This window comes from Anolis sagrei, chromosome 4 (genome assembly GCF_037176765.1).
Source record: "Anolis sagrei isolate rAnoSag1 chromosome 4, rAnoSag1.mat, whole genome shotgun sequence".
Classification (NCBI taxonomy): domain Eukaryota; kingdom Metazoa; phylum Chordata; class Lepidosauria; order Squamata; family Dactyloidae; genus Anolis; species Anolis sagrei.
In genome coordinates, this window is record NC_090024.1 from 12,027,190 (window position 1) to 12,041,662 (window position 14,473).

General features: G+C 40.1%; 1 protein-coding gene across 1 annotated transcript; it reads right to left on the reverse strand.

The window, feature by feature from the left end:
* Nucleotides 1-12,485: 12,485 nt before the first annotated feature.
* LOC137096907 (mas-related G-protein coupled receptor member H-like) lies at nt 12,486-13,433 on the reverse strand. Its single transcript, XM_067467269.1, has one exon. It carries the CDS (start codon nt 13,431-13,433, stop codon nt 12,486-12,488), a length of 948 nt encoding a protein of 315 aa, XP_067323370.1.
* Between the last annotated feature and the right edge of the window lie 1,040 nt (nt 13,434-14,473).

Consider the following 14,473-nt stretch of genomic DNA (forward strand, 5'->3'; position numbering starts at 1 on the left):
CTTTGTCTTCATCTGATATATTCCTCCACAAAAATGGAAGAGCTAAAAATTTGCTAGTCACTTCAAGGTAATACTTCTGCAATGTGCTGTTCATTGTTCTACCTCTGTGCCATGTTTGGAAACATCAATTAGTTCAAAACATGGCAGCCAGACCGGCTAAAGGAATACCTAGAATAGATCATATTGCACCTTTACTAAAATCATTGCACTGGCTGCCAAATATTTTCTAGGCAAAGTACAAAGTGTTGGTTATTACCTCCAAAGCACTACATGCTTTAGCTCTGTTACCTAGAGGATTGCCTTTTCTAGTACAAGCATTCATGTTTAATGTTTATATAGATATGCTTTTTAATTCCATATTTTAATGTTAAATGATGTCATGTTTTATGATTTAATTGATAATTGTATTGTACATTATTCTGTATGTGAGGTATTATATTTTGCCATAATTATGTTGGAAACTGCTTTGAGTCCCCCACTGGGATGAATTCAAACTGACAGACTTTTGGAGGACAATACTCCTGATCTCACAATCGTGTTAAAAAACCAAGTATGGATCATCAATTTTGCAATTCCAGGCGACAGCACGATTGAAGAGAAACAACTGGAAAAACTGACATGAGGATTTAAAGATCGAACTGCAAAGACTCTGGCATAAGCCAGAAAAGGTAGTCCCAGTGGTGATTAGAACACTGGGTGCAGTGCCTAAAAATCTTGGTCTGCACTTAAACACAATTGGCGCTGACAAAATTACCATCTGCCAGCAGCAAAAAGGCCACCCTACTGGGATCTGCATATGTGATGTATTTGCCGATACATCACATAATCCTAGAAACTTGGAAAGTGTCTGACGTGTGATTCAATACAACAGCCAGCATAGTGATCTTGTCCACTCTGGACTCATCTTGTTATGTTTCAAATAATAATAAATACAATATGCACAACACAAATACCATCTGCCTGTGACAAAGAACTGGCAGGCCTACCCTGTCAATTTTAACCTATAAATTTAAATTTACATTTTATTTGTACAAATAATTGTAATGGATATTAATCTCACACTAGAGCATCTATTTATTTATTTATTTATTTATTTATTTATTTATTATTTCAGTTGCTTCTACCCCGCCCTTCTCACCCCGGGGGGAACTCAGGCCGGTTTACACAAGCAAGGCACAATTCGATGCCTGCATTACATAACACCAAAGGACGATAACAACAGTTAACAAACAGCAATTTTAGCAATAACAATGAACAGAAACAATAATTATTATCGGCAAAAACAACCATAAAACCAATAAAAGCAATAAAAGCAATAAAATCAGTACAAACTTCATTGATGGTCAGCGTTTCACAGTCTCATAGTTTAAGTTCCGATTTCCACAAATTGTCGGTCCTATCCATCTGGTTTCCATATCTAATTGTCAGGATGCCCAAAGGCCTGGTCCTACAACCACGTCTTTACCTTCCTCTTGAAGGCAAGGAGGGATGTTGATGCCCTGATTTCCCCCGTCTAAAGTGGATAGATGCTTTAGTGTGATGAAGACCAAAGACTGTATCAGATCAATGAACATTACTGAAGGAATGTGGAGAAAGCAACATAAAACATAAGTGGCAACATAAAACAATGTATGTATCAGGGCCTTACCTTTTCTTAATTGCATCTGATTCCTTCCAAGTGCAGGTGTGAGATGTTCTTCTTTGGAATTATGAATATGTCAGTGATGGTCTGTTCTTTTCCAAGGGTGAGAAAACAACTCCAGACAAGGTGAGCCAGAGAGGATGCTTTATATTACTCAGTAAAGGTGGGGCATCACTTCATGTAACCACTAAACTCAGGGAAAGCCATTAACTGGGGCCCCAGGAACCAAGATTTAGGTGCTGCTCCTTTCATTTGATGCATCCGAAATCTCCTGTGCACTGTAAAAGCTCTTCTCATGCTTATTACATTTTATGAATATTGGTATGTCAATATTTGTTTTACATATTTTAATATATGTATTTTAATGGTAATGGGATTTATCTCTGTGTTCTAACTATATTGTTCTTTGTCTTGAGCTGTAAAGAGAGGCAGGTAACTATTCTTATTCTTATTCTTATTATTCTTCTTCTTATTATTATTATTTGATACACAACAAGAGTAATATACATCTAACAAGATAACTATGCTGACTGTTGAATTGGGTCACACGTCAGACACTTCCCAAGTGTCTAGGACTATGTGATGTATCAATGAATAATACGTTCAGATCCCAGTAGGGTGGCCTTTTGCAGCTGGCAGATGGTAATTTTGTCAGCGCCTATTGTTTTAAAGTGCAGGCCAAGGTCTTTAGGCACTGCACCCAGAGTGCTGATCACAACTGAGACCACCTTTACTGACTTCTGCAGGAATCTTGGCAAGTCTATCTTTAAGTCCTCATATTATGTAAACTATTCCAGTTGCTCCTAATCAATTCTGCTCTCACCTGGGATTGCAACATTGATTGTTTTATTTCCACGATTGTGAGGTTAGGACTATTGTGCTCCAAATCTCTGTCAATGTGAATTTGGATGTCTCAAAGTAGTTTGATGTGTTCATTTTGTATAACTTTTTCAGGCTTGTTATCCCACTAATTTTTTTTGTCACAGGCAGATAGTATTTGTGGCACAAGTTACAATGGATCATCTGAACAGCAATATTATGCCTCTGTTTATAGTCTGCTTGTGGGATTTTCTTGCAGCAGCTGAGTATGCAATCCATTGTTTCATATTATTATTATTATTATTATTATTATTATTATTATATATAACCCATTGTCCCAATTCCAACAGACCTCATTACCTCTGAGGATGCTTGCCATAGATGCAGGTGAAACGTCAGGAGAAATGCCTCTAGAACATGGCTCTATAGCCCGAAAAAACCCACAAGAACCTAATAATAATAATAATAATAATAATAATAATAATAATAATTATTATTATTATTATTATTATTATTATTATCTGAAGCAGAGGTGTTCTGGGGTGGAAAATTATTTCTTTCACCCATAATTTGGTTTCTTGGTGTTCTGGGACTAATGAAAACCAGGACACATGTAGGCAAGTAACATCTTAATTTGGTCAAAATGGCAACATTTATTAATGAAGTTCCTTTTGCCTGAACCTTCCAGGAAGAGCATGATTCCCTTTATCTTCTTCTTTCCATCTCCCTCCTTCTGCTGAGTTGAGTGCACACAACTGCAGCAATTAACATAAACCAAAGATGAAATGGGGAAATGGGAGGAAAAGAGATATTTTAAAGGAAGCTGAAAAAAAGTGGTGATAGAAGAGTAATCAGGGAAACATTGTCAGCTCATAACTGTTCAAAAGAATCTCCAATTTAAGAAAGAGTTCTGCATCAGTCACAAGGTGTTCAGTCTTAATCTTCACTTTTTATCACATAAATATTTCCATGCAATCACCGTATATTCTGGCGTATAAGACTACTTTTTAACCCAAGAAAATCTTCTCAAAAGTCAGAGGTCGTCTTATACACGGGACCGTCTTACACGCGGGAGTAGTCTTATACATGGGAGCAGTCTTATACGTGGTGGGAGTAGTCTTATAGAGCGGGTGCTGCAACTTCCAATCCGGATTGGAGAATCTGTGGTTGCTGCATATTGTGGGGGGAACTCAAAAATGGCAGTGGCCGCGTCGTATGCAGTCGCTGTATGCAGTGACTGTATGAAAGCAGTAAGGGTGACGCTGTACAAGTACGGTAGAAGAAAATCCATTCATCAGGATTCATGGACTTAATGTGGTCCCTATGGTGAGGTGAAGGTGCACCTCACCAGGAAGATGTAAGTGAAGGGTGGAGCATGCTGCAGGTGTCCGGGCTATGGAAAAAAGGATAGAGTGGCTCGAGGCCCAGACAAAGACACCTCTTTTACTTGTCTGGCCCGCCCTTGTATCCTATTACCATACTTCCTCCTCTGCCTCTCAGATCTCTCTCCTGAAGACTGCAGTGAAGTGGTGCAGGTGCGCATGTGTGAGATCTGAGAGGCAGAGAAGGAGTTACAGTAATAGGAAAATTACCATATTGAAATCAAATCTGATGCTTTTAAAATTTTTATTTGGTGTGCGTTGGAAGAGGGGTAGTCTTATATGGTGAATATATCCCAAACTCTATATTTTAACTGGAAAAGTTGGGGGTCGTCTTATACGCCCAGTCGTCTTATATGTCGGAATATACGGTACCTATTGTTTACCTTGTGTCTCAAAGTGTACCTAGTTTTGAGTGGCTAATTTAAGGCTGTAAATGCTGACATAGAATCACAGAATCATAGAATCAGAGTTGGAAGAGACCTCATGGGCCATCCAGTCCAACCCCCTGCCAAGAAGCAGGAATAATTATGTTCTTACTTGATAAATTACTACAGTAAGATGGGGTACTGTTCCTTATCTGGGCAGAGGTCATAACAGGGCACTGGAGATAGAAGGATAGTCCATTTTATAGGTGGGGGGGGGAGTTGAAGGAGTAAAGACATTTTCCTAATTTTTGCTGGTTGTTCCCCCTCCCCCTTCCCATTTCATATGAATGAGGGTTGTCAAAGGCTTTCATGGCCAGAATCACTGGGTTGTTGTAGGTTTTTCAGGCTGTATGGCCATGTTGTAGAAGCATTCTCTCCTGACATTTCACCTGCATCTGTGAAAAGCATCCTCACAATCTCTGAGGATGCTTGCCACAGATGCAGGCAAAACTTCAGGAGAGAATGTTTCTAGAACATGGCCATCCAGCCTGAAAAACCTAAAACAACCTACTGAATGAAGGTTGTTTCCACAATAGGAAAATGGGCAGGGGGAATAACAGGAAAACAGGAGAAAATTCATCAACCCACCCTCCATGCCCGTAAAATGGCCTGTCTTTCTCTATTGCCCCCCTTGTGGAATGGAACGGGACCCAAGCTAGAAATGTTATCCAAATATTACCATGGTGAGCATTTAGGTTTGCAGGAGCTGTCTCTTTAGCATTACATGGAAGATAGAGGCCAATTTTTTTTACTTCTAAGCTATGCCCATTTAATAAATTCACCAATTTGGGTCCTAGAATATCTATTTTTCTCCTCTATATATTGGTGAACACTTCTTTAAAGTGATATGATGCTGATGATGATGATGATTATTATTATTATTATTATTCACACTTTCTTCCCAGATTTAGGATTCAGGTGGCTTACAGTTTACAAGAGCAGTACAGATAAAAATGTAATATTTATATAGAATTCAATGATCAGTTTCAGAAAAGGCGGATTGTTGGAACAAGTTTTTATGGACCATTTTTGTAAATTGTACTGAACAAGGAGATAATAACATAGTACCATTGGCCATCCTTGAAATCAATCTGTTTTCTTGGAGCACCTGATAGATATACATGAGTGTAAGTTACTAATATTCTTCTGAAATAGGAGTTTTGGAAATTAGTTCTCACATTTTGCAGAAACAGCAGTCAGGGAACAAATATCTCCTGAGGGTTTGTTGTTTTAGAAAAAATCTTAGTCATGAATTTTGGACTTTTTGGATTGCCTGCACGGAACTCTACATTTATTCTCAAGTTCAAATGGACCTATCTGTTCTTAGAGAGCTAAGTTGAGCCCCCCCCCCTTTGGCTTTGGGTAATGGGGACAAGGTCATATTAAAGTGACCTTGACCTATGTTACCCTGGATCGGCCTTTTTTTGGAACTGATCTGGATGTACACCAACCTAAGTGGAATAGAGCTGGGTCCCCACCACTAGCATTGCTTCAGCAAAAATAAATAAATAAATAAATAAATTTTTATTTATTTATTTATTTGGAGTGCTTTTACCCCACCCTTCTCAACCCCCTAGGGGGGACTCAGGGCGGCTTACAAAGGCACAATTCAATGCCTAACTATTACAAAATACAATACACTATACAATACACAAATTTACCACATAATATCATAGTTATAACTAATTAAAACCATCAGACAGTATACTAGCAGCAATAAAACATCTTGTGGTCAGTGTTCACCAAATCCAAGTCCGTAAACCTTTTAGCATCATCATTGTCCTTTCCTACTCTGGTCATTATTGGTTGTCTTTGTCCATCTGCCAGCTACCCGAACACATCCAGGTTTCTAGCTTCTTCCTGAAGGAGAGGAGGGATGTTGATGTCCTAATTTCCCTGGGGAGTGAATTCCACAGGCGAGGGGCCACCACCGAGAACGCGTTGTCCCTTGTCCCCACCAGTCTCGCTTGTGATAAAGGTGGGGCCAAGAGCAGGGCCCCCTCAGCGGATCTTAAGCTCTGAGGTGGGACGTAGAAGGAGATACGTTCGGACAGGTACACTGGGCCGGAGCCGTAAAGGGTTTTGTAGGTCAAAACCAGCACTTTGAATTGTGTCCAGAACTGGATCAGCAGCCAGTGGAGCTGACACAAAAGGGGGTGGTATGCTCCCTGTATGATGCTCCGGTGAGTAATCTAGCCGCTGCCCGTTGGACTAATTGAAGTTTCCGAACAGTCTTCAAAGGCAACCCCACGTAGAGCGCGTTGAAGTAATCTATTTGGGATGTAACAAGAGTGTGGACCACCGTGGATAGATCAGACTTCCCAAGGTACGGTGCACAAGTTTTAATTGTGCGAACGCTCTCCCAGCCACCGCTGAGACCTGGGGTTCCAGGCTCAGCGATGAGTCCAGGATCATTCCCAAGCTGCGAACCTGCGTCTTCAGGGGGAGTGTAACCCCGTCTAACACAGGCTGTAACCCTATGCCCTGTTCGGCCTTATGGCTGACCAGTAGGACCTCTGTCTTGTCTGGATTCAGTTTCAATTTGTTAGCTCTCATCCAGTCTGATACAGTGGCCAAACACCGGTTCAAGGTCTGGACAGCCTCCTTGGTGACAGGTGAGAAGGAGTGACAGATTTGGACATCATCTGCGTAGAGATAACATCTTAGTCCGAAACTCTGAATGATCTCTCCCAACGGCTTCATGTAGATGTTAAACAACATCGGGGACAGAATTGATCCCTGTGGGACCCCACATGACAACGGTTGTGGGGCCGAACAGGTGTCACCCAGTAACACCTTCTGAGACCGTCCCTCAAGGAAGGACCAGAGCCACTGCAATGCAGTACCCCCAAGTCCCATATCCTCGAGGCATCCCGGAAGGATACCGTGGTCAATGGTATCGAAGGCCGCTGAGAGGTCCAGCAGAACGAACAGGGACACACTCCCCCTGTCAAACTCCCGGCGAAGATCATCTACCAAGGGGACCAAGGCTGTCTCAGTTCCATGTCCTGGCCTAAAGCCAGACTGTGCCGGGTCTAGATAATCAGTGTCTACCAGAAATCCCTGGAGTTGTGTTGCCACCACACGTTCCACGACTTTGCCCAAAAAGGGGAGATTGGATACTGGCCGATAGTTGTCGAATCGAGTGGGGTCCAGTGATGGCTTTTTCAACAGCGGTTTTATAACAGCTTGTTTTAAGCTCGCTGGAAACTTTCCTTCCTTAAGGAGGCATTAACCACCACCTTTACCCACTCCGCCAATCCCCCTCTGGCGGATTCAAATAAATAAATAAATAAATAAATAAATAATAACCACGGGTTTTTGAGTTCTGGATTGATTAAGTTGAATTCTCAATTTTTCTCTCAAGTTCAAATAGGTCATTAAGAACTCTCTAAATGTTTTTGTCTGTTGATTTGTTTTAAAATCTTGATCCTCCACAATGCTTGTATAACTACCTGTTATTTTCCTTTACTATATAGCACATACACAGAGGTGGCCCTAGGTAATTTTCAACGGTAAGCAAACAGTATTTTGGCAACCCTTCCCAACCAATCACTGATATATATTTTCCGCATCGTCGTGGGAGTTCTGTGTGCCATATTTGGTTCAATTCCATCATTGGTGGAGTTAAGAATGCTCTTTGATTGTAGGTGAACTATACATCCCAGTAACTACAACTCGCATATGTCAAGGTCTATTTCCCCCCAAGAGCGCCTCAAGAGTGCCCCTGGGCAAAATCAACTATACTGCAAATGCTTACTTTGCGTAATGGGTTGAGCCGCTCCTGCACATACAGTAATTAATAAAATATGATCAAAAAGTCTGGCAATCTACTTACATTTGTTTTCTCTTATAAATGGAGGAAGTGGTTCATATTCCTCCATGAAACTATTTCCTGGCTACTTTTTGAAGTAAAATGTGCTTAAATTCATTCCCCCAATGGGCTTAAATGTAACATTTGGGCTTGTTGGGTGCCTTTATTGGCAGGAGAGAGTGAGCAAGTATACTAAGTGGAGGATTAGATATTCAATTACATGGAAGAGATAAAAGCAAGAAAGGTGGGAGAGATAGATGCATGTTTCTCTTCTACTTTATTTCTGCTTTCTAGAACTCTTTGTTCCTATTTCCTGTCTTTCTCTTGTTTTTTTTTTTTTTTTTTAGTTTTCTTCATTTGCCTTCAAACTCAAAATTTGTCTTTATGGAACAGATTTTAAAACATATTGGTTACTCTCAATTGAAGTAGACACACACAGAATGAATGAAGCTAACTGTAGTGTTGGGTAAGCACACCAGCATTCATTCAGTGGGATTACTTTGGTTGAGATCAGCGATATTATTGTGACCCTGTAGATGTTCATGGAATGCAACTCCCAGAATCCCACAAACTCAACTTGCCTGGCTCACTATATCACTGTTACTGAAGAGTAGACCCTAAAATTCTGAATCATGCGACATAGCTACATTGCGATATGCAATATGCCCACATTGCTAATTTCATTTTGCCCTATACTAACCCCTTTTGAATTTCCTTGGAATGATGCCTCACCCCACCTTGGATTTCAGAAAATGATCCCCCAAATTACTAGAATCCTTTGACAATGATTTAGGAAATGTGTGGAGACACAAAATGTACTTGTGTCGGAGCCCCTGGGTCCTTTTCCTGTTTCACCTGAAATGATCTGGGTTATCTCTGGGAACATTTCCTCTCCTATACCCATAACCAGATTAACCCTTGTGACAACCATTGTTCATCTGGATTTACACTGTTTTACCAACTGGAGCTAGAACATTGCCCATTATCACTTGCCCCACTGCATTTCTTTCTGACCACACCCCTCGTGGGCGGATTGATAGACACAAATCTTCAAAATAATCCAGTGACAGATTATTAGAGTTTATTAGACCAAAACTAATAAAATGCATTTCAACAGGAAAACTATATAGGCAGAAAAAGAGGAATAAAACATATAAAATAAAGAGAAAGGGAGGATGCAGAGATAATAGAATGTATGAAAGCAGTACATGCAAAAGTGATCTAGGAGTCTTAGTAGAACATAAAGTTCACACAAATCAGTGGTCTAATGCAGAAGCTAAAAAGCCATTGCCCTTCATCAGGTAAAGGTAAAGGCTTTGCCTTGAGATTAAGTCCAGTCATGTCCGAATCTGGGGGGTGGTTCTCATCTCTGTAGACACCTCCAAGGTAATGTGGCCAGCATGACCCCATGGAGCGCTGTTACCTTCCCCTCAGAGCGGTACCTATTGATCTCACATTTGCATGTGTTTGAACTGCTAGGTTGGCAGAAGCTGGAGCTGACAGTGGGAGCTCACCCCACTCTCTGGATTTGAACCTGCGATCTTTCAGTCAGCAAGTTCATTAATCAGCAAGCCTTTCATTAATGAGAGCATAATGTCTAAATCCGGCAAGCTCACTTTATGCATTCACACACACATACAAACACATACAAACACCTGTTGGGCAAGTTTGATGGCTTCATTCTTGTACACTGATCTCCAGGGACCGCGGCTGCGTCTGCACACTCTGTAGATTGGCTTGTAGTATATAATCTGCCTTTAGTGATGTTTTCATTTCTTCCCCCAACTTTTACTTTAGCTAGCATTACTGCTCTTTCTTCACTTGATACGTCAAAAGTATGACAGCCTCAGATTACTCCTCTTCCTTATATTCTCTCTTTAAAAGTAATTGTCTCTTCATGTGGCACTGCGGATTGTGTAGAGATAACCACTTTATGGAGAGCAACATAGGAATGTATTTCTATTAAATGGTATGATTTTTTAATCATTCATGTCTTTCTTGGGAGTTCATTCTATTCATATGACTTCCAGGTCAAGATAGAGGATTGTTGGAGGTTGTAAATATAAATAAACAGAAGCTTTACCACTGTTTCTGAATCAAAATATACCCTGCAGTATAATAATGTGTCACTCAGATTTGTGTAATGAGCAACAGTAACTTTAAGTAAGTAAGTAACTTTATTTTTATACCCCACCACCATCTCCCCGCGGGGACTCAGGGCAGCTTACAAGGAGACAAAGCCCAAAAATCACAAATAAAATAATACACATTTACTTCAGTTCAAAAGTCAAACAGAGCAACAATATATACAGCAGCCTCTCTGGATTCTTACAGAGAACAGAGGGAATAAACAGTCCTTTTAAACAGTCTTTAAAATATGCTTCATGCCTTAGAAATGATCAGGCTTCAGAGAGTTGGCAACCATTTCCTTGCTGGCTGTTTCCAGTCAGTGCTCTCTTCAGTCTCCGAGGCGAAAGTGGCAGTTAAAACCATTTGTCTCAACAGCAAGCCAGAGACAGTAGCCAATCAGAATTCTGGCTTCTGACTGGCTCAGCCAATCAGCTGCTGACACATGCTTTCCAGTGAACCCATTAGATCATGGCCTTTTTACAAATCCTCACAAAGATAACAATTTCTCTTTTATGGTGCTCCACAGGGAAATACAAAATGATGGCCTTTTTTAAACTGATGGTATGCAATGTTCACATCCAGGGAAGAGCAAAAGGATGCCCTACGTCACCATGGTTCTGTGGAGCTGACAAGAAGCAGTCAGCAACATTGCATAGATGGCTGAGAGGTTTTCATCATGCTCATGCAACGCTGAAGATAAGGAAACAAGTCCTTTATAAGCATTGGATCACATTTTTCATGAGTCTGACTGATGTATTTATTTATCTTAATGCTTCAGCCTTTAAAATAATTAATTAAAATTTATATAATGAACAATAATATTGAGGCTAAAGAATTGGAATGCTTTTGACATAAGATTATAACTCGTGCTCTGGAGTCAGACAATTCACACACAGAGGGATTGGATGTCTAGAAAGGTGTATCTCAGGATAATAGTGTTCTCATCCTTTAGGCAGCTAAAGTATGAGGCAATAAGTGAAATGAGGAATAAATAAAACTAGAGAGCTTTCTTGCTTTTTCTTATTTCAGTTTATCTATTTATTGACATTTAGAATTATGAATCTAAATTACAACCAAAATAATATATATTCAAAACAAATCTTTAAAGGGGAAGGAAGAAATATGATTAATAATAATATAACATACTTTATTTATATTCCGCTTTATCTCCCTGAGGGGACTCAGAGCGGATTGCAGAATACATTCAAGGCAAACATTCCATGCAGTCACAATTATTAACACAGAAGGACAATATATAGAGGCAAGGCTTTCCACTTTTTCATCTCTGGAGGTTGTGCTCGACTTGGCCATGGGGAGGTGCTGTTGTTCTATTTTCTACGCTGAGGAGACTGCTGTCCATAGATGCCATCCTGATCAAATGAGCTGGCGTGTTTGTCAGGGTTGCTTTTTATCTCTCCACCAAAGCAGTCCCTATTTATCTACTTATATTGCTGCTTTTTAGCTGCTAAGTATGCAGAAGCTAGAGCTGATGGTGGGAGCTCACCCCAGCCCATGGCTCGAACTGCTGACCATCTGGACAACAAGATTTTCTCTAGCTGGTGGTTTAACACACTGTGCTAGTTGCAGACTTAACTATTTCTTTCACTTCCTTATAGTAATAACAACTGGACTTTAAGATCATCTGGGGAGGCCCTGCTCTTGATCCCACCTGAGTTGCAAATATGTTTGGTGGGTCGAAAGACAGGACCTTCTCAGTGGTGGCCCCTCGGCTATGGGATGCCCTCCCTAGGGATATTAGATTGGCCCCCTCCCTTTTAACGTTCCGGAAACAACTTGGTTGTTTGAGCAAGTGTTTGAAAATGCAGTGTAACAGACATAGGAAATTGGGACAATTGGATGATGAGACTGGACAATGTTTTTAACTAAGAGACATAAATGTCTATGTTTTATTAATTTTCTATGATTTTATGCTACATGTTAATGTTTTTAAATGTTTATGTGAGCATTGAATTGCTGCCTCTGTAAACCGTCCTGAGTTGCCTACGGGCTGAGATGGACGGTATACAAATATAGTAAATAAATAAATAAGTAAATAATAAACTGCTTTAATCTTTGAAAGCTTGATGGGACTGAGAATTGCAATCGTAAGAAGTAACATTTGCATACTTTGGAAATAAGGATATATATATATCTAATAGACTTTTCAAAGAAAATAAAACTTTCTAAACATTACTAAATCTAAAATCCATCTTTTCTTATACATTTACAAATGATGAACTACTTTGTTAAAGGGTCCTTATAAGTGTTTTGGATTAGATTTCCTGATTCTCTCTACATTCTTCCTCTTCCTTGAAAAGTTTCTCAAGCACTTTATTGATTCGCTTACTGGACCTCCCTCTTTTATCTCTTCCCACCAAATAATAGATCATGGGGTTAATGGCACTGTTTAACAAGGCACAAAAGTTTCCATATCCATACAAATAATCATTTTGAAGATTGGATAGATAAAGAATAAGAGTTATATTAAATGGAAAAGCAAAAAGGAGGAAGAAGAAAAGCGTAATCCAAATGGTTCTTAACAGTTTTCCCATCTTCCTTTGGGGTGGACTTAAGCAGAATTTAATAAAAATGGCTATAGTGGACATACACATGATGGGCATGCAAACCACAGCATTAAAGAGAAACTGTAAAAATGTTATGATAGGAAATCCGCTGTAACTGAGACTGACACCTATAGCAGTAGTTAAGAAGCTGAGGATCCATACAATGACACACACACAGGTGGATAAATGTGGTGGTCGGTGACATCGATGCCAGAGTGGGAAGAAGACACACACACATCTGTCAATGCTGATGATTGTCATGAGGTACTGACTAACAGTGAATGTAAATAGAAAGATGCCATGGTAGAAGAAAGCATAGTAATCTTGATAAATGTCGGGAGTAACCAAGCCAAAAAGATAACATGTATCACCAATAAATTCATTGTTGAGCACACCAAAATCTGCAATGGCAAGGTTCAAAATGTATGTGGTGAAGGGAGTCCTTTTAATACGGAAGCCAAGAAGCCAGATGACAATCCCATTCCCTACAAGTCCAGGAAGGCAGAGGAGAAGTGCGATTATGCTTGTGATATATACCCAGTTGCCTGGTAATTCATCTTCATTTGGAATCTTCTCATTATCCGTTATATTCTTAGTTGCATTATATTCCAAAGAAGCATTCACAGAAGAGAACAATGACTTGCTGAACATTGTCATCTTGAAGGTTTATTCTGGAGTACACACTCCTGCAAAGGAAGAGACAAAGGAAAAATTACCTTCCAGCTCTGCGGCAGAATAATGAGCAATCAACCTACAGTCTGGAGTCTTTTTTTTCTTATATTCATCCTTAGGTAAATCATAGATGGGGATTTATTTTGGAGTAGATGCTCCTATAAGAGAAAAGACAGAGGAAGAATTGCTTTCTAGCTCCTCAGCAGAATAATGAAATAATAAAATCATCATCATCATCATCATCATCATCATCATCATCATCTTTATTTATACCCCAACACCATCTCCCCAAAGGGGACTCGGAGTGACTTACATGAGGCCAAGCTCAGTGATATATTACAGTAACATAAAATATAAACAACAAAATGACATCATAATAAAATAAACCAATCAAGTAAAATAAACAGTACAAAATAACATAATGGAAAATAAAACACAGTGGGTGGGACAAATGCACGACATCTATATAAATAAAAATGTAATGTTCATTTGTGGGATTAACAGAACTCAAAAACCACTGGGGCAATTGACACCAAATTTGGACACAATACCCCTAACAACCCAATGTATGTCTTTCACTTTAAAAACCCCAATGAAAACAAAAAGTAGAAAGGACTGCTAAACTGCATTTCCACAAAGAGACCCATGGCCACGCCCCCTTCTCCTCTTCGCGGGGAAACAGCTGGCCGTTAAAGCCAGGCCCGCGTGCATGGTCGCACACACAAGCGAGAATGGAGTGGAGGCTTGCCACATGGAGCTCCTTCTCTTTCCCTGCTAGGTCAGTCTCCTCCTCCTTTCCCTGTTGGAAGAGGAAGGACAGGATGAGTGGCAGCAGCAGCAGTGGGCCCCTCAGGCAAGGAAGAAGGGGAGGAGGAGGAGGACAAGGAGGTGAGGAAGGTCGACATGCTTGAATGAAGGAATTTACTTCTCTTTCTCTCACTCCCTTTCCTTCTTTCCTCCCTTTCCTCCCTCCCTCCCTTTCTTTCAATTTCTTCCTTCCTTCTCCTTCCTTTCCTTCTTTCCCT

Coding starts and splice junctions, on each gene's coding strand:
- LOC137096907 (XM_067467269.1), bottom strand. CDS start 13,433: ATGACAATGTTCAGCAAGTCATTGTTCTCTTCTGTGAATGCTTCTTTG.